The sequence below is a fragment of the Sciurus vulgaris genome (assembly GCF_902686455.1).
Source record: "Sciurus vulgaris genome assembly, chromosome: 5".
NCBI classification, from domain to species: Eukaryota; Metazoa; Chordata; class Mammalia; order Rodentia; family Sciuridae; genus Sciurus; species Sciurus vulgaris.
The window spans coordinates 156,074,587-156,096,376 of record NC_136465.1 but is presented as its reverse complement, the minus strand read 5'-3'; the positions used below and the strand labels follow the sequence as shown (position 1 = coordinate 156,096,376).

The following is a 21,790-nucleotide window of genomic DNA, read 5'->3' as shown; positions in this document are numbered from 1 at the left end:
CATCAGTAGCTTACGCATTTAAATAAAACAGAGGACCTTTGCTACTCAGCCAGAATGGTAATGGTCAAGAAACTATGGAATATGAGACACGTTAGTAAAAGTTAAGTTGATGACTGCATTTAAATATTTGAAGGACTTCCATATTGAAGATAAAATAGACTTATTTGTAGAGCTCCCAGGCCAGTGTTAGAAATCATAGGGGACAGATTCTAGCTTTATGCCAAAGAACTTTTTGATAATTAGAACCATCTAGAAATGAATCATGCTGCCTGATGAGGGTGGAGGAACTTCTGGATCACAGATGGGCCTCAGCTACTATAGAGAAACCTGCACTGAGAACTCTGGGTTAAATGGCCTTATGTTCTCTTTTGGTTCCTAAAAATGTTTTGAGTTGTCTCACACCACTTTTGATAGAGATTAATTTTCAAGAATTAGGGGAAAACTGAAATCTTACCCATAACTGATTTTCTTACTTAGTTTGGTACTCACAGTACCCAGGACAGTGACTCCCAAAAAGTAGATCTTCAATTAAGTGATGGTTGAATTAATACATTATTCCTCTTTTAAAAGGTTTAATAACACATAGACCTGGGATTTTTATCTTATTTGATCATGGCTTTGTCATCATTTGAAAGTAAGTATGCTCTAATGATGTGAGTCAAAATCAGAATTTATACGAAGCTTGCAATCTATTCAGGTTTGAAATATCTTTTTATAATCAAAATGTGTAAGAAAGAAATATCTTTATTTATTTTGTTATTGTGTGTGTGGTGCTGGGGAATCACACCCAGGACCTCACTTGTGTTAAGCATATGCTTTACAATATGGTCCAAGAAAGAAATATTTTTAGAGGCTAAAATAATTCAATTTGTTGGCCAGTTTCTCTTGTGAGTCTAGAATGTCTATCATGAGCTTTCTTGTTCAGTAAGCCCAATGGCTACTTTGCAGAAGAAAGTGTAGACTAATTTTATAGTATTTACTGTTCTCTATCTTTGTGAATCATATGAATTAGCTCTATTAGAACTTTTTCAGTCAAACTTACTGTGCTTCAGTGCAAGTAGGGCAAAGTACAGAAAATAATACCTGTGTTTTACTTTTAAAAGACTGATTGCTTGTCTTTATTTCTGTTAGTTTTTCCTCCTACTTCAGTTTTCAGTTCTCTTACTTAATTCAACTGTTGAAACTAATCCTCATACTTCAGACTGGAACTTAGTGGGAAAAGATATGTGAGATTAATCTCCACTGGGAAAACTTTTCATAGTGGTAATTAATACTCGTCCTCAAGGTCTCCTACAAGTAAAGGACAAAGTGGCCCTCTCCTACCTACCACTACAGTAACAGCAAATATTTGTCTGTGGCTTAGGGCAAGTTGGGAGGTCCCTTTGAAATCTGTTTGTTTGGTAGCCAGGATCTCCCCACCAGGGTAACAGTGTTTAAAGCTTGATCTTTTTTTTTTTTTTAAACCTTAATCAGGACTTTTGGTTGCTGCTGATAAAGTCTCTTGAATGAAAAATTAAATTAAAAGCACATTCTACTGTACATTTGTATTATGGAAATCCCTCAAAAGACACACATATGTTCAATAAGAAAGCTAGTTATAATGTTGAAATATATTTGACAACCATGGTTTTCTATGGCCCTCAGGTAAAATGTTCATTTTTAATTTTATATTCATCTATTTATACACATGTAATTATATAAGTAATTATATGACATATACATTAAATTATTCATGTGTATGCATGTGTATATATGTTTTAGTCAGCTTTTTCACTGCTGTGACTAAAAGGACCCAACCAGCACAATTATAGAGGAGGAAGAGTTTCTTTGAGGGCTCACGGTTTCAGAGGTCTCAATCCATGGAAAGCAATCTCCATTCCTAGGAGCTCGAGGTGAGGCAGAATATCATGGTGGAAGAGGGTGGCAGAGGGAAGTAGCTCACATCATCAGGAAGCAGAGAGAGACTCCACTCTCCAGATACAGAATATATACCCCATAGCCACACCCCAATTCCCACCTCCTCCAGCCACACCCTACCACTTCAATTAATCCCATCAGGGATTAATTCACTGATTGGTTTAAGACTCTTAGAACCCAATCATTTCTCTTCTGAACCTTCCTGTGTGGTGTCACATGTGAGCTTTTGGGGGACACCTCACATCCAAACCATAACTATATATATTTATATATTTATAAATATGTATATTATATAATATATATATTATATAATATATATAAATATGTATATATATATATATAATATATATATCTCACTCAGTCCTCAGAAAGCCTTAGTAGTGGGGTTAAGTTAGTCCTAGAATAAAGGCTACATTGGATTCATACTAAAACAAATGTAAAACAATCCTCAAAAAGACCAAACTGATTCCAAGTAGGTTAATTGCATGTCAGAACAAAGTCTAACCCTTCTAAGAGAAATACATCAAAATCCAGCAAGCAGCATAAAATTTGCAGTGTCTAGTGTCCATTCAAAAATCATCAGTATGAAAATCTGACTCCTACCCAGCAGAAAACTCAGTTAATAAAAGTACACCCATAAATGACACAGCTGGCAGTATTGGGCAGCTACTAGAAATATATTCCATACATTTCAGAAAACATGAACATGTTGAAGAGAGAAATGGAAGATATGAAAAAGATCAAGAAAAAACTTCTAAACATGAAAAACTCAATTTCTGAAGTGAAAACTGTACTATAAGGGCCTAACAACAGATTAGATAGTGAACTTGAAGGCTCAACAATTAGAACCTATAAATTGGTGAAGCACAGGAGAAAAGAGGATTACGTAAAAAAGAATATCAGTGGATAGAAGTAAACGTTCTAACATTAATGTAATAAGAGTTTAAAAGAAGCAGAGGACAAAAAAAATTTGAAGAATATAGGAAAAAATGTTCCAAACTGGATGAAAACGGTGAATCCACAGATCTAAGACGCTAAATAAACCTCAAGCAAAAGAAACATGAAGAAAGCTCACCAAAAAAATTAGACTTCCATATGTGAGATTTTTTTTTTTTTTTTTTTTTTTTTTTTTTTCAAAAAGAACCTCAACAGTTAGTTCACACCCTGTAGAAAAATTCACCTGAAATGGACTTTGGACCTAAACATACAAACTAAAAACTATAAAACTTTTAGGAGAAAATACATACTTTGAATTAGGCAAAAATTTCATAGATGGGACACAAAAAGCACAAAACATAAAAGTACTGACAAACTGAACTTCACAAAAATTTTTAAAGTTTGCTTTTAAAATGCTGTGAAGACACTAATAAAACAAATTTCCGACTGGGAAAAAATATTCATGAATCAGGTCTGAGTATATATATATCTATATCATAATTCATAAAGAACACACAAGTCAAGAATAAAAAATGGACAAAATATTTGAGTAGATATGTCACCAAGAAAATGTATGTCAAACACATGAAAAGATGCTCAACACCGTTAGTCAACAGGGAAATGCAAATTAAAATCACAATGAGATACTGTTTATATTCACTATATAAAGGCTAAGATTAAAAAGACTGATGAAGTGCCAACTGTTGGTGAGGATGGGTAGCAACTGAAACTATCATCATGCATTACTAGTAGAAATACAAGCTGCACTACAGCTTTAGACAAAAGCAGCTCCTTATAAATAGATGCTTAGGCTGGGCGTGGTGTAGCACCCTTGTAATCTCAGCAACTCAGGAGGCTGAAGCAGGAGGATGGAAAGTTTCAAGCCAGCCTCAGCAACTCAGCAAGGCCCTAAGCAGGAGATGCTGTCTCAAAACAAAAACCTGAAAAGGGCTGGGTATGTGGCTCAGTGGTAAAGCACCCCTGGGTTCAATTCCCAACAACAAAAAATAAACATGCACTTACAATACCTTCTAGTAATTTCTCTCACAAGTACCCATGAAAAGAGATAAATTGTGTTCTCATAATGACTGTTTTAGTCAGCTTGTTGGCTACTATGACTAAAAAATCTGACCAGAACAATTTTAAAGGAGGAAAAGTTTATTTGAAGGCTCATGGTTTCAGAGGTCTTAATCCATAAACAGCAGGCTCCATTCCTCCAGGCTTGACATGAGGCTGAACATGTTGGCAGAAGAGTGTGGCAGAGGGAAGCGGCTCACATGATGATCAGTAAGCAAAGAGAGACTCCACTCGACAGATACAAATATATACCTGAAGCCATGCCCCAATTCCCACCTCCCCCAGCCAAACGCTACCACTTCAGTTACCACTCAGTTAATCCCTGATTAAATCACTGGTTGGGCTAAGACTTTCACAACCCTCTGAACCTTTTCTCACTGTCTCATACATGAGCTTTTGGCAAAGCATCCAAACCATAACAGACTCTCTCTAAATGTTCGAAACACTTTTATTAATAATAGCCAAAATCTGTAAACATCCCAATTGTCTCCCATTTTAAGGACAAATAAACAAAATTCTTCAATCACTTCTTTCTTGCTTTCATTTCCTTGTCCCACGTTCTTTTCTGAAATCTTTACAAACTGTCCCTTATTCTCTCTAAGCTCTCAGAAGTATTCTGCTATCCAGCCAAACTCAGCAAGCTTCTCGCAGTCTTCTTTCCTGTCTTTGGAATTGCTTCTTAATGTTGTTAATTGAATTTTCTTTCTTTATATTCTCACTTCTTTGGGCTTCTATGATAATAAATGCTCATTAATTTCCTACATTGCTCACTGGTCTTTTCTTGTATTTTTTTTCTGTCTCTTCTCCCTTCTGATCTCTAACCATGGAGTTACCCACAGCTTAGCCTTTACCTCTGAGTTTGTTCTGACATTCATTTCTTTGTCCTCAGTTGTAGCTGCTCTTCCTCTTACCACCCCCTCTCAGGTTCCCCACCCCTACCTCCCCACTGGCTCAGCTCTTCTCTCTGCCATGTCATTTCTCCTGAAGGGAAGTTCGGATCATTTCACTCCCCATCAAGTACTCTGTAACCAAACGAAATCAGTTGTGATGTAACAAGAGCACTGAACTTGAATTCCAACAACCTGGAGCTCAGCCTCTTACTAGTTAGATGATCTTGAACAAGTTAGCATTTTCTTAGTTCATCTACCTGAAAGATGGGAATGAATAATACATAATAGATTTACTGTAAGTTTGAAATAAGATCGAAAAAATGAAATCAGCTTGTACAACGTAAATCATTATAAAAGCCTAACTATGAGTTTTCAACAGATATGTGTTTACTATTTGTGCCAAAGCATCGACTATACACTGGGGGGTAAGCAGACAAGGTTCCCTGTGCTCATGGAGCTCAGTTTGGAGAGAAATACAAGCAGCTAAACAAGTTAAAATTTGACATAGTAAATTCTAAGTCTGGAAGAAATGACAGGGAGGATAGCTAATCTAGACTAGTGGTGAAAAGGGATGACAAAGAAAACTTGCTGAATAAAATGACAAAACCAGAAGATAGTGACGATCCAAGGTGAGGCAGGGATTCCTCGCTGTGGGCCAAGCACGCTGCAAAGAACACAGAGGTGTGCCAGGGACAGTAGCGCACGGCTATAATCCCAGCCACTTGAGAAGTTGAAGCAGGAGGATTGCGAGTTCAAAGCCAGCTCTCAGCAATTTAGAGAGGTCCTAAACAACTCAGTGAAATCTGACTCTAAACAAAATACAAAAAAGGGCTAGGGATGTGGCTTGGTGGTTAAGTGTCCCTGAGTTCAAACCCTGATACAAAAAAACAAAACAAAACAAAAAAACACAGGTGATAGACAGTTGGCATCTCAGAGGCCTGTCAAGGAATATCAGCGACTGGGCTGCATTCATCAGTTGGGCTGGGTCCCATTGAAGGGAGAGCCACAAGAACAAGGCAGGTGTCCAGGTAGAGGCTACCGACCAATCAAATTTATTTATTAACAGCAGTGATTTTTCAAGATATTTCTACATCTGATACCTTTTATAAAATTCTTCACTGCATCATTATGCTCCAAACAAGAGCAGGTACCATCAATTTCACCATGGGTACGTTTGATTCCACCCATAATTATAATAAGTAGAAGTGAGATAAATCAAAGAAAATAATATAATAATAATAATTAATTTCCTTAATACCATATTTTAAATTTAACTTTAATCCAGAAATTGCTAGTTCCAAAAATATAAAGAGGGAAAAATCATTAGATGGAGAGTAAAGAAACTGGGTTCTGAACTTTGTCACTAACTTGTCAGTTGACCTTTAGCAAGCCACTTTAAGCACTCAGCCTCAGTTTCCTCTAGCTGGACTGGATCATGATTGTTGAGTACTCTCCTGACATTCTAATCCTTCAACTCCAAGTGCTCAGGGCAAAGGAAAAATTAGGATTCCATATATATTGGGGAAATTTTAAGAATGTATTTTTAGCCCGGATCTTTATTTCTATTTTGGTCTTAGGTTGTTTCTTGTTCCTCCTTGCGGTTCTGTCATTCCCTTCTCCCTGAAGATAGTTAAGAAGCAGTCTTTTCCTCACGTTAAAACTGTAAATATGCCCTTGAAACATGCAAAGAGGCTTTTGTGTACTTACAACTGAGGTTATTATCGTACAAGTAAGTCACTTGAGTGCACTGCATTCCTCGGCCTGCTCCATTGAGAGCTTTATGAGGTTATATTGTCCTAGCTCAGAAGATAAGACTCCCCCACTTTAAAAGGTGGGCTATCTGATGAAACGGGTGCCTAATGCCCCAGAGTGTAAGCAAAGGATTTAGGTGCTACCCAAAAGACAGACACTTCTCTAAGACAAGAAGGTGCTTCACTTCAAGTGGCACAGTCAAGGACAAATGTTCTAAAATTAAACCAACCAGCTGCTCCACTGCAGACGCCCACGTGCCAATTACGCTATCTGCTCTTTGTCCAGCCTTCTCTTTCCATGGGACCAGAACTCCCGCTCGTTGCAATGTTTTAAAAGCCTGAAGTTTCTCATGCTTTCCGAAAGGCTACCTGTCCATGAAAGCAGAAGCCTGCTTAGTGATTATTAGGGTCCCTGTCCTTGTCTCGGAATGTGTGCTCTTTGAGATTATCAACTGAGATGCCCCCAACTTCAACTTCATAAGGGAATTGAAGTCTAACCTTCCCTGTTAAAGTGAGATGACAATACAAAAACTGGAGTGTATTAGTCCCATACATTTTAGAAACCTGAAAATATAAGAGACTTAAGTCTTTAGGTAGTTTGATAAACATTTGAAATGGTGACAAGTTTTTTTTTAAATCAGTCTAACAATAATCCTAACAGTTGATGTCTAGTAACATAAGACTGCAATGAAGTAACCAGATGCTGTTTGTAAACAAACACTTGAAACAAATGATGGCATTATAATATAATAGGAAGTGTTTTTCAATACAGATGCTATTCTAAACAGGCTTATATGGAGTGGGGAAAAGCATGATTATTTTTGTTACATAGGAATAGTTTTTCTAGAGAAGTAACTTGTCTTTTTATTAGGCAAAATTAGGCAAAATTTCCAAGGACTCCTTCCTAAATGTTTCAAAGTCATTTTTGAGGTTGTGATATGTTTGTTTTTGAAACTATATCATTCAAATAGGGTATTAAAATTATTACTTTATATCGATTAATATTTAATTCATTTTTCCTATGAAGTAAAATTTGATTATCATATTGAAGGGAGTATAAAATGAGCATACAACTGAAGTATGTTGTAAAATGATAAAGTTTACTAAGAAGTAATATATACCTAGTACTTTCTCTCACAAATAAAATACATGTTATAAAAATAAAATTTTATTTTGTTTTCATACATCAGAAAATTTAAACCTGTACTAACATGATTCTATATTGACTCACTCATTCAATAAATATTGATAATTTATAAGATACTATAGTAGATGCTGGGGATGTAAAGATGTATAAAATTTCATAAACATAAAAATATATGGAGCAGAAAATCAGTATCATAAGTTATTTAAAAAGTTATAATGAAACTTTACCTGTTCATTAAAAGAAACAAATTACTAAAACATGGAAAAATTGAATAAACTCACTAGATTTAGATGTTTATATGCTAAATTATTTCTTATATTTCTTTGTTTAATATGCCCTATAAGAAAGCTTGTTTACTTTTCATGCCCTTTATCTACAAACTGTAACAATATTTATAGCTTTATTATAAAACTTCTAGTCTGTCATTTCTATAAATTTCTATCCAAAAATAAAGGGTTAGTCCATATGCAATTTTATGAAAGTTAAGCTACCTTGGGTTTTTACACTATACCTTTCAGCCAGGATGGGGTGACAAAGACAAGATTTACCCCCCTGCCTGCCCAAAACAACTGAAAAAGCAGAGAAAACTATGGAACAACAATTTTCAGATATATAGGACACAAGGCAGCAGAGGACATAATCCCTGGGGTTGGGGGCAAACGAGGTGAACAGGATGCCTAGTGAGAGCATCCAGGGAGCAGTGGAGGGAGGAGAAAGCTGGACCGAGTCTGATGGGTTTCCTGAATGAAGGACCTGCAAGCCTACAGCTTGAGCTAATGGGGCAGAGTTCCAGAGCTGAGCACTGTACTGGGAGAGACCTCCCAAGGTGGTCCTTCTTAAGCCTCCGACTGGGTATTGATCAACACATGTATATAAGAAAACTACCTCAGCCGAAGAACCACCTTAAAGGACAGAAGGAACAATCTCCAGAGATCACACAGGACCAAGAATAGTCCAACATGGAAAACTTGTAATTCATCATTAGAGTAATTAAAGGGGCATTGCTTCAGTAAGGGGCTAAAATGTGTCCTATGGTAAAGGATGCATTGGTCCAACCTAACAAAAGTTAAAAGCAAGCCTCAAAAAGAATCCAGCTCCTCTCAAGTAACTTAACTGCATCCCAGGAAAAAGCTCAAAAATACCAAACTAGGGCTGGGGCAGAGTACTTGCCCAGCATGTATGAGGCACCGGGTTTGATCTTTAGCACCACATAAAAAAATAAACAAACAAATAAAAATAAAGACAGGCTGTCCATCTATAACCACAAAAAAAAATTATAAAAACACCAAACAAAAGCACCCAACAAAGTAAAATTCACAATGTCTAGAATCAATCAAGACCTGCAAAGAAACAGGAAAATGCAATGTATAATGAGAAGAAAAATATATCAATAGAAACAGACCCTGAATGACAAAAGTTGTAGAATTAGTAGCTTAGAATTTTAAAATAATTACTACAACTATATGCCTTATGTTTTAAAGGTAGAGGAAAGTTGCCCACATTAAGCAGAGGCATGGAAAAGATAATAAAACCCAAAATTTAATGTCCATTGTTGTAAAATTTGATATCTGAGTTGAAGAACACACTCAGTAGTATTAGTTGATTACACATCATAGAAGAAAAGATTAATGAAGTTCAGTGCTTAGCAATAGAAATGATAACACAGGAGAAAAGAGCCAGAAAAGAAACACAGCATCAGTGCACTATGGAACAATTTCAAGAAATTTAATATATGTGTAGTTGGAGTCCACAAAGGAGAGAAATAAACAGGGAAAAAGAATGGCTGAAATTTTTCTAAATTTGATTATAACTATAAACCCACAGCTCCAAGAAGTGCAACAAGCCTTAAATGCAAGAAACAAGATGAAAACTACTTCAAGGCACACAATAATCAAATTGTTTAAAAATGGTCACAAGAAGAAAACCTTAAAAGCAATCAGAGAAGGAAGGAATACATCTGTATAGAGGAACAAATTCGACAATGACAAAAGGTTTTTGTCAGAAACGATGCAAGTCAGAAGACAGTGGAGCAAAAACTTTAAATATTGAAGGGAAAAAAATTGTCAAAGGCTGGGGAGATAGCTCAGTTGGTAGAGTGCTTGCCTTGCAAACACAAGGCCCTGGGTTCGATCCCCAGCACTGAAAAAAAAAAAATCTTGTCAAGTTAGAATTCTATACCCAGCAAAAATATCTTTCAGATAGATGAAGATGAAGTAAAGACTTTTCAGTGAAGTTGAAATAAAGACTTTCAAACATAGACAAGCCAGAAAATAATTTTATCACTAGCAGACTTGCATTACAGGAAATGTTAAAGGAAGTCCTTCAGACAGAAGAAAAATAATACCAGATATCAATAAAGGAAAATGTGGATACATATGAAATGTCCTTTTTCTTGTTTTTAAATTATCTTTAAACATAGTTGTCTTCTTAAAGCAAAAGTATCATCAGTGTGTTGTGGGATTTACAATATAGATGAAAGCAAAATGCATAACAACAAAAGTATAAAGGTTGGGGGTGGGGGATGGAAGGAAGCATGTTATTATAAGTTTCTTATATTGTATGTGAATTGGAATATGTGACCTAAATGTAGACTGAGATAAATTAATAGCTCTGTTGATTGACAGTTGCCTAGTATGGGTAAAGCCCTGGGTTTGATCCCCAGCATAGGAATGCAGGCAGGCAGGCAGGCAGGCAGGTACTATAGACCCTAAACCAACCAACATAAAAAAGTTTAATTAACAAAAAAAAAAAAAAAAAATGGAGATAAATGTGACCCTAAAATATTCAGTCCAAAAGAAGACAGAAAAATAAAGGAAATGGAAAATAAAGCAAATAGCAAGATGGATGATTTTTAAAATAATCCCATTGACAATCACATTAAATGTAAGAGATGTAAATATTCCAATTAAAGACATAGATTAACAGATTGGATAATATGTTTTAACAAACCACTGTGTCAGGTGTGGTGGTCCATCCTGTAATCCCAGCAACTCTGCAGGTTGAGGCAAGAGGGTCACAAATCTAAGACTAGTCTGAGCAACTTAGTGAGACCCTGTCTCAAAAAAAAAAAAAAAAAAAAAAAAAAAAAAAAACAGTAAAAAGGGCTGGGGATGTAGCTCAGTAGTAAAGCATTCCTAGGTTCATTGCTCAATACAGAAAAATTAAAATTTAAAAAATTAAAAGATCAACTGTGCTGTCTATAAGAAACCCCCCTTAAATATAAAGCCATAACTAAGTTAAAAGTAAAAAGATTGAATAAGATATGCCATGCTAACACTTCAAAAGTGACTATAGTACTATCAGACAAAATAGACCTCAGATCCATACTCATAAAGGAGTCAATTCATCAAAAGACTATAACAATCTTGAATGTTTATGCAACGTAATTATTGGACTTCAAAATGCATGAAATTAAGAGTGTATGTATGAATATGTCACAATGAATCCCACTATTCTGTATAATGATGGGATGCACCAATAAAAAATACATGAAGCAAAAGCTGCAAAGAGAAGTAGATAAGCTGGTCATTGCAATTGGAGATTTCAATACCTTTTTAAAGGCAAAAGAAGCATTTATCAAGACAAACCATATACTAGGCCATAAAACAACTATCAATAAATGTGAAAGATCTATAGTACACAAAATATGTTCTCTGACCAAAATGGAATTAAACTAGAAGTTAATAGCAGGAAGATATTTGAGAAGTCCCCAAATATTTGGAAATTCACATCTTTAAAATAAGTTATGGGTCAAAGAAGAAATCAAAAGAAAAATTGCAGAGTATTTTTGAACTGAATGAAAACAAAGACACAACATAGCAAAACTGTAGGATACAACAAAAGAAATGTTTAGGAAAAAAGAAAAGTCTTAATGATCTAAAGTTCCACTTCAAGAAACTAGTATAAAGAGAGCAAATAAACCCAAAGAAAGCAGAAGAAAGTAAATAATAAAGATAAAAAGCAGAAACCAGTAAAATAGAAAAACAATGGAGAATATAAGTGAAACCAAAAACAGCTTCTTTAAGAACATGAAGATGTCTAGGATTTCAAATACTACTAAAGAACAATGCAGTTATGTTTCTAAAGCTTCTATTTTTGGTAAATAAGAAAATGAGACCAGAAACTATGGAAGAGATCTACTATTTCTTTGAGTGTCTGCTCACACCTGCTTCATCCCTTTCCTTAAGTATAGGAAAAATCTTGTGTGCCACTGAAGAGAAGGAATTTACAGTCATTTCGAAACATGTCACATATTTTTACAGAGGTATTAATGCAATGGGGTGTGTTCAGATGCTCTCACCAAGAGTGCAGAATTTGTGGTAAAAGCATCTTTCTTAATTCTTCTAAATCCTATCCTCTGTTTAGCTTCTCCTTTCAAAATGAAATTTGAGAAACGGTTCATTCACTTATTCCTCCAACGGCAATTATGAAATGGTACAATGTGCCAGAGACTGTGGGACATGCTGAGGGACACAGCTGTTAACCAAACAAGATCCCTGCCCTCTGAACATTGAGTCTAATGAGAGATACAGACAAGTAAATAGGCACTAACAATAGACTAGTGTACAAGTGCTATCATGGAAAGAACAAGTTCCAAGGGCGTCCACAGGATGGATAATCAACTTGGACATGAAGTATTCCCCAAGCTACCAGCTTAAAAAAAAAAAAAGAAAAAATAGTGGATCAGGGGGAGGGAGGAGGGGAGAGAAAAGGAAGAGACTGGGGAAGGAAATTGACCAAATCATGTTATGTGCATATGTAACCATGGCATAATGAATCCCACTATTATGTATAACACGAAAATAAAAAGAAATATGAAAAATTTTTGATGTGATGACTAAGTTTTTTTTTTTTCTTTTTCTCTTTCTTTCTTCCTGTTTGCTTTTGTTTGTTATTTAGATGCAGGACCTTGTGCATGCTAAGCATGCACACTATACCACAGAGCTACACCCCCAGCCCCATGTTCCTTGAATTATTGTGATTCAACACAGACAGTAAAATTTTAGATAGAGAGCAATATGTAAGGTACAAGTTAGATTCTAAAAGAGCTCTTTCACTGCTTGTACCTAATATTTATTCCTTATTCTGTCCACACTGTGTTGATACTGTTTGAACTTCCATGTCAGTCAGAGTATAAATAAGACATAGAATGTTATTTTTACTAATTCTCAATATTGTTATTGAGAGGGTATTGTGTGTGAAAATTCTAGAAAAGAAAGACAATATAGGTGGTCTTAACTTGTTTAAGACTTTTTAAGGATTGCTTCATTACACTGGGGCATAAGAAATAACAGAACCTGAGCCAAGAATCCAGATCCTCAGGCAAAATTTAAGGGATTCCAGGCTCAGAAAAGTCAGGAAAGATCAGGGAAATGTGAAGATTCCAAAGACGAAGTAGGAAATCATTCATGATTCATTCAAAAGGTCAGACATTTTTAAAATCATGCCTTTTCTTTTTGACCCATTGATATCACATCTGTAAATTCATCTTTAGGAAATTACTGTATATATCCACATTTTAGCTACAAAGTTGTTCATGATAGTTGGTTACACTGGAAAACTGTAAACAACCTAGTTGCCTAATAATAGCAGGCTGGATAAATAAATTATGTCATATCCATAGGATGGAATTCTAAGTTTTTAAATTACACAGTAATGTTTCTCAAACTTAATCATGCATCAAAATCACCTGGAAGGATTGTTGAAACACCAATTACTAGGCAAGGCCTGCAGGGTTTCTACTTGAGTTGATCTGGGACAGGGCCCAAGGATCTGCATCCTAACAAATTTCCTAAGGATGCTGTTGTTCTGGGGGCCATACTTTGAGAATCACTGATGTAGAATGCTCACAGGGCGTACAAAGTTATTGACTATTCTGTATGTGTGTATACCCGCAGAAGTTAGGTGGAAAGATATTATCAAGTTCATATCCCCAGTTGTCTTTGGGGTGGTTCACATTGAAGGTGCTGTACATTTTGAATGACAGATTTTGTTTTTCTGTAGTGAGAAGACTATTAACCACTAAAACATAATGAAAGTACTTAATTTAAGGAAACAAGATCTTGAAGTGCAGGCCTGAAGTATCTAAGTATGCTTGATCCTAGTCAAAAGCTTGGACCCTGACTTTTTAAAGCTGCCATATTGGGAGTGTATATTCAGAAGCAACTGGGGACAGAGGAACAGCGATGGCCCCATACATCCATGCTATTTGGGGGTGGAAACCAGAAAAGGCTGATGTTACATGGAGGACTTCTACACTTCATCTTATTTCATTTTTGCAGTGCCGTACAGGCTTCTTCTGGGGATGTTTGAAGAAAACCTGGGTGGGACCCAAAGGGCGACCTGCCAGAAGTTTGAAGCATCTGCATTGGCGCACTCTTTGTTTCCTGATGCAGGCTAGATCTACTTCCCAGGGTATCAGATTAAGGCGTCTCCTTTCTGGAAAAAAGATTTCATGGTTTAAATTCCCGTTCACTTTTGTGTCTGTGGCACTCTGCTGTCTCCTTCCCAGCATGCGGCCTCAGGGGTCATGATGTCCGTCCCCTGCTGATATCAGTGTGCCAACTGTGGCGTCATGCACACCAAGCACAGAGCGGCCATTCAGCCTCCACAGGCTGTGTCCAGGAAGCAAAAGCGCGTCTAAGTTTCCCCAAACCTTGACAGATCTTCCTCTTAGCTCCGCATGTGATGAGCAACTCTCAACTCCCAGGGTGAGGGAGGAGTGGGGTGAGGAGGCAGAGGGAGCCAGGGTAAATGTCAAGGGTAAATATGTGACAGGAACAGAGAGAGCAAACAGCTGCCACCAGTGTTCAGGAAAAGGAAGGGTGGGCAGACAACAAGGAGAAGTGCACCGCAGACTTTTCAGGGAACAATTCGCACTGGGTTACCCTTTTCCATGTCCTTGATTACTGTGGTTGATAAAAGGCAGGGGGAGGTTAGCCACATCATTTGTATTATTTAGAGTAAAAGTTTCTCATGAACATCTAACAAGAACGCTGGCGTTTGGGATGACATATCGAAAATGAGTCCTATTCAAAGCCCACGATGGATTCAATGTAGTTTTTTTTTTTTTATTTTGAATGTTTCAAAATATGAAACCATGTTCTGATTTCTGCCTTTAAAAGAAAGTGATTACTTCTACATTGACTCTCAAATATGTGACATTATTTGGAACCTTTTTCCCCTGATTTGTTGTTTTCCACCACTTTACCTGTGGTTAAATGGGGAAGAATATTGTTTAAGATACAACTTTTTTTTTAAACTTTGCAAGTTTAAAAGAGCTAGAAATGCATACCCTGGTTAGTTATCCAGTTATTTATTACAGAAATCAGGCAGGACCCTTATAGAGCTTTGTAACTTTCTTCTGAAGGAAACGGGAAGTCTTTGGCAGAGGGTGGGCAGGGGAGAATGGGCTGAAGCAAGGGAATGCAAGTATCCAGCTCATGTTTGTAGAGAATCATTCTGGCCACTGCACAGAGGCCAGTGTACTTTGAATTGTGCCCTCTTCCCTCAGCATTATATTTCATAGAGGACAGTTTTGGAGATGTGGTCCTACACAGTGGACCCTACATTGAGGACGTGATCCTACACAATGGAATTTTGCCTTTTCATTCTTTTAGTGTAAAATCAATTTCTAAAATGAAATTTTTACATCCAGAGTATTTCTTAAAGAAATTTTTTTTTTTTTCTGGAAAGTTCCTTCTGGATACATTTTACCTAAATGGGAGTTTTTCCAAAGCCTACTTTTTGAAAATTACTTAATTTTCATACTACTTGGTTATCAAAATTTGTCTTGTTTTGTTTTGTTTTTTGTTAATAGAGTCTTGACATAAAGGTCAAGAGTTACTTAAGTGTCTCGTCCAGCGAGTACAATGAAGACTCGGCTCTCAGATGAAGTTTTAAGGTCTTTATTTTTATGGGAGAGCTTCTGAGCCGAGTGCCTGGTTCTTCTTCCTCCTCCACCGCCGCCATCTTCTTCTTCTTCTTCTCTTGTCGCGCAGCTGCTGCCTGCCCCCTCCGTGCAAAGTACGCAGCTTTATGGGATGTAACAGCCAATCACCTTAACGGGTCAGGCATTTGGCTCGTGGAGACTTAATGGTGGGTAACGAGGACATGTACTGATCGCGAGCTAAGCACGGACGCGGAGGAGATCAGTCAGCCAATAGAAAGCACTTCCTTAAAGTTGTTTTTCTTTGCAGTTGGGCTTGTCGAAGCCATCTTAGGGCGAGGCCAGCTACCACTGCGGGCCCTACAGGGCAGCGGTCTCCAACACGTAAGCATTTTTCAGGGGAACTTTGTGTCTCCTACTACACATATCTATGTGTATAATGTACATTATAATTTATATACACTTAAATTCATGAAATTTCTTAAGGCTTGTTTTCTTGTTGATAATTTTTTTTAAAAAAATGTATAATAAAGTACGATTCGGTGTTGGCCTTCTGATACTATCATTAAATGTGACAATGTATTTTAGATTTTTTTTTTATATTCCTTAGTTTCCACTGGCAGCAATTTTCTCTTCCACCAACCCTTACTCCCCCAAGTAAGGGGGCCACCAGAGAGTTGCTACGACCCATTCAGGATTCCACTATGCCTCCCATATAAAACACAGACTCACACACGCCCATGAGTTTCCCAGTAGCCAGTAACCAACATCTGTCCCATCTCAGCCTTCTTCCCTCTAGTTTCCTCTTCAGAATCAAAGTGTTAAGTCGCCTTTGAAGTCTATCTATAACCTACACAATAAATTACTTAATTTGATGTTGCATTAAATCAAAGGTCCTTGTCAGCCACTTTCCTCCTTACACTTGGTTTTAAGTGACTTTTGACTAAATTTGGAAATCAAATCCACCTTGAAGAGAAGTATATTTAACACCAAAAATTATTGGTAGCAATAACAGCCCCAAGTAATAATTAGGCAGTCTTTGAAAGGGTCAGACTTCATTTAGGAATATAAGTTCCTGGATCTTGATTTTTGCAATTGCTTCCTGACTTCCAGTTTATATTGTTTATCATTTATTTATTTAGGTTCTCATGCATACTATGCACAAGCTCTGCCACGGAGTTATATGCTCCCAGCCCCTATTCTTTACCTTTTATAATCCATACTCTTTGCAGACATGAGTTAATCTGTTTATCTGGGTGTGATGGCCCATGCCTGTAATCCCAGCAACTTGGAAGGTTGAGGCAGGAGGATTGCATGTTTGAGGCTGGTTAGCAAGGCACTCAGCAACTTAGTGAGAACCTATCTCAAAATATAAATAAATGAAAAAGGACTGGGAATGTAGCTCAGTGGTAAAGTGCCTCTGGGTTCAATCCCCAGTACCAAAAAAAAAAAAAAAAAAAAAAAAAAAAAAAAAAAAACTGTTATCTTTTTAGAAGATGTGACAACAACTCAGATCAGATCACTTCTCTGCCTACAATCAACTTTTCAGTGGTTTCCACTACAATTAGAGTAACTCTACCATGCCTTTTTTTTTTTTTTTTTTTTTCCTACACAGGTTTTCACTAAATTGGCTAAACTGGCCTTGAACTTGTGATCCTCCTGCCTCAGCCTCCTGAGTTGCTAGGATTACAGGGATGGACCAATATACGTGGCTTACCACAGTTTTAAAGGGCTTTCTTCATGTCTATCTGGCACATGCTCTCTGTCCCCTGTAGCCACTCTTCCTTTGGTCACTGGTCTGCAGTTGCTGACCTTGTTCTTCCCGGCCCAAGTCAAGCTTGACTTGCTGAGGGCCATTAACCTTGATGTTCCTTCTGCTCAGAGTGCTCTTTCTTCAAGATCTTTGAATGGCTGTCTTTGTCACGGATGTCAAGACTGCACTTGTTACTTAGTGTATACTTCTACCTGAAGAGGCAGTACATCTGTTCCCTAGAATAACAGGGTGGCTCTTCCCCAGGTGTGATCAAGGTCTAAAAACCTGTCGCTATCTTATCACTCGTAGATAACAAAAGGGTCTAGATCAAACTGAGGCTGCATTGGGCAAACATTCCAGGGCTTGCACACGGTCCTCTACACAGGTGATGTTTTCTTTCTTTTACAGGTTATTTTCAGAGCACTGTCACCACCATACGATGCAGAAAACCCTTATAGTGCCAAAGTTCAGGAACAGCTGAAGATCACCAACCTCCGTGTGCAGCTGCTAAAACGACAGTCTTGTCCCTGCCAGAAAAATGACTTGAAGGCAAAGCCTCAACATTTTACCCACTATGCAATCTATGACTTCATTGTCAAGGGCAGCTGCTTCTGCAATGGCCACGCAGATCACTGTATACCTGTTGAAGGCTTCAGACCGGTCAAGGCTCCAGGGACGTTTCATGTGGTAGGTAACACAAGTGCTCCTCTATGAAAAGCAAGTTGTAAGTACCTTCAGCTTTGGGTGGTGGTAGTTGAAGTTCCTTGAGATTTGGTACATGCCTAACAGAACTTCTTGTTTCCCCCTCTGCTGAATCACTCCTCCAACTCCACTCCCATTCTATAAAGTACCTATTAACTTGTTTTTTAATCTTCAATTTTAGAATTAAAGTCATGTGTGATAGTTAGATTTTTTGGAAAACATCTATGCCAGTTTTTAGTATTATAACTTTCAGATATAAACCCTAAGGTGAGCAGTAGGGAGAGGTTGGCATAATCACATTAGTGGCATTAGCACACAGAAGCCAGCTTTGACAGTAAAGGGGGACCATTGTTGAGTAGGTTTTTGGTATGGGGAAAGCAAGAACCTTGATTTAATGCCTGTATCTTTGTTGTCCAGAATAATAATTCTCTGTGAAGACCAGTCTGACCCTTCTTCACCCTATGACAGAGTTAACCTTTCTTTCTTCTATGTTCATACATTTTGTGCTTTCCTCTGGACTTTTTCTTGTTTGCATCCTCCAAGAAACCATGAACTTCCCAAAGACAGTTATCGCATGATCATCACATCCTTGGGACCAAGTTTGTTACCTGAGTCAGGAGCAGATGCTCAATAGGAGTTTTATTGAATGATAGCAACGTAGGAATAGGAAGATGATGAGAAATCAGTATCATTGTCTCACCTCATCTTCAAAACAAAGAAACAGTGGCTCCGACAGCAAGCACCTTGTTGGGATACATCCAGAACTACAGAGATTAGTCAAGAAGATGAGTAGGAGAGCACTCTAATTCTTTTATCTTATAGGTCGCCCTGATATTTCTGAGCAAATCAAAACAAAAACAAAATTAAGTTTAAAAGGCCTCAGTGTATCCTTATTGCTTTACCTGAAGAACAGATTCCACACTCTTTTCTTGTTCTTCCAGCCTTAATATAGAATAGGATCACCATGGACTAAAGCTGACCCCAGGACAGCATGTGCTGACTGGGCTGTATGCAGGGCACAGGGCAGCATTGGGGGAACTCAAATGACTGACAGTAGCCAGGGAGTAACAAAAGCAGAATCATTCTATTACTTCTAGTGAATCTGAGGCTCCCAGAGTTGAAGAGAATGAAGCTTTCATGTAACAAATACCTGCTAGTTTACAGACACTGAAAAAAGTTTGAAATTGTGCTGCTTCATGGAAGTACAGTGGCATACACCTGTAATCAGTGGCTCTGGTGGCTGAGGCGGGAGGATCCTGAGTTCTAAACCAGCCTCAGCCACTTAATGAAGGTCTAAGTAACTTAGCAAGACCCTATCTCAAAATTAAAAAATATAAAGGCCTGGGCATCTGGCTTAGTGGGTAAGCAGCCCTGGGTTCAATCCCTGGTTTAAAAAGAAAGAAAGAAATTATACTGCTTCAAATAAATAGTGGAATAATTTAGTGTATCTTGGTTAATTGCATTCAGGTATGACTCAAATAGGAAATAACCCAAATATTCTAGAGACATGCCAACCTAGACTGTAAACTAGAAAGCTTGTGTGAGGTTCATAAATTTCTGCCATTATATTTTGGTGAATTCATGAAAAGAGACCTTTTGTTTCAACTGTATGTTATAATCCAAGATTTACAGGTCCACTTCAGAGTAGAGTCCTGAGAAAAAGGACAGACACAAGACTGGGGCCCCCATTGCATGGCATAGAGTAGGCCCTCAATAAATATTTGTGCAGCAAATGACCTATGAGACAACCTAAATAGCTCTGATCAACCAGACTAAATTACTAGTGTTCTCAAGAGCCTTATAAAACATTCATGAGCATGCATTTAAAAATGACTGTTTCTTTTTTTCTTTTTAAGTAAGTTCTCTGGGCGTAAACTTTCAAAGAGTTAGCAATACTTCCTAAGGCTGAAGGAGAAAATTCTAGAAGTTTTTCTTTATTCTATTAAATGCAAAAAGGGATAATTACTCAAAGTGAACAGACTTTGAACAGTGAATTTTAAAATAAAATTTTCTTTTACAACATTCTCCTGGAAAGAAAATTACCAATTCAAGGAAGTAGCTGAACAACCAAGTAAAGGGGATTATATATTGAGTGCTTTTCCATTTTAAAATAAGGATGTTTGAGTGAGAAGTCTTCATTCTAAAAGATCGTATGGAATGAAAACCTCATTTCCTTACTGATCTCAGGCTGCTTTGAAATTGAAAGCAATTTCCTATTAAAATAATACTAGTTTTCTGACATACTGCTACCCAGTTTTCATACTGATTTCATCTTCCCCAGCAGTGGTAGTAGCCCTTTGTGCTATAACTAAGCATGTGCCTGAACTAGGCCAGGCCACGTCAAACCTGGAACCCGGACCAGGTAAGGGATAAAAAACAGGGTAAGTGCCAACACTGTGTCGGCTGCCAGGGAGCCAGTTCCATGAGAAACCTTTCTCTACTCTCCTTATAAAAAAAAAAAAAAAAAGGTGAATAATTTTGGTTTCAGCTTTTTCTCCTACCCCTAAACTTAAAGCAATTTAAATATTTAAATATTACATATTTTTCTGGATTGTAAACCACTGGTACAAGTTGAGTATCCCTTATCTGAAATGCTTACGACCCAGAAGTGTTTGGGATTTGAGAATTTTTCAGATTTTGGAATATTTACACATATTCAGTGGGATATCTTGGGGATGGGATCCAAATATAAACACAAAATTCATTTGTTTCATATATACCTTATACACATAGGCTGAAGGTAATTTTATACATTATTTTTACTGTACCTGTGCTGTGACTATAACCCATCACATAAGGTAATGTGTAGAATTTTTCACTTGTATCAGCATCCCAAATTTTCAGATTTTGGAGCATTTCAGATTCTGGATTTTTGGATTAGGGATGTTTGACCTGTTTTTAATTTGGAAATGGTCACTTCTTTTGAATGTGAAGCCTTTATTCCTATAATTGTGAAGCTGAGCAAATTACACATTACAAGCACAATCTTTTGCCTCAGTGAAACACCTGCAAGTTCACCTGCATCCCCACATTCATCTGTGAATGTCATTCATTTTACATGTATCTCTATAAATAACTGGATTCACCGATTATACCTGAAGAATGGAAGGTAACCTCTTCAGAAATGTTATTCTTTGGGACTGGGGTTGTGACTCAGTGGTAGAGTACTTGCCTGCATGTGTGAGGCACTGGGTTAGGTCCTCAGCACCACGTAAAAATGAAAGAAAGAAAGAAAGAAAGAGAGAGAGAGAGAGAGAGAGAGAGAGAGAGAGAGAGAGAGAAACAGGCATTGTGTCCATCTACAACTAAAAAAAAATATTTAAAAAAGAAAAGAAAAGTTGTTCTTTGGCAGGTCAGTTTGTCAGAAGTGTGTGTGGACAAATGTATCTTTCTTTAGCACATGTTTTATCTATAGCAGTGTCTCTCCAAGTGAGGTCCATGAACCAACAGCATCAGCATTACCTGATAGCTTGTGAGAACTGCAAATTTCCAGATTCTACCCCAAACTTAGTGAATCAGAAACTCTGGAGGTGAGGCTCAGGACTCTGTTTAACAAGTCCTCCAGGTGATTCAGGTGCCTGCTAATGTCTGAGAACCTTTATAGACTGAGTCAATTCATCTGCAGATAACACTCTTTCTAGGATGAGAAATTAATTGATGAAATCTGATTTTATGGCATAGAATTCTTGATGGCTGATGATAGTGAATTGGTGAAGTTCATGGAAATGA

At 37.3% G+C, this 21,790-nt stretch overlaps 1 protein-coding gene and 1 long non-coding RNA gene across 2 annotated transcripts in view; one reads left to right on the top strand and one right to left on the bottom strand.

Moving 5' to 3' along the window:
- Positions 1–21,790, top strand: part of NTN4 (netrin 4) — a 103,783-nt gene that overhangs the window by 18,307 nt on the left and 63,686 nt on the right. The window contains 1 exon segment of the mRNA XM_079141598.1: positions 17,768–18,046. Within this exon segment, the coding sequence (XP_078997724.1) occupies positions 17,768–18,046 (279 nt within the window).
- Positions 1–21,790, bottom strand: part of LOC306662094 — a 32,970-nt gene that overhangs the window by 6,321 nt on the left and 4,859 nt on the right. The gene's annotated exons all lie outside the window — the stretch shown is intronic.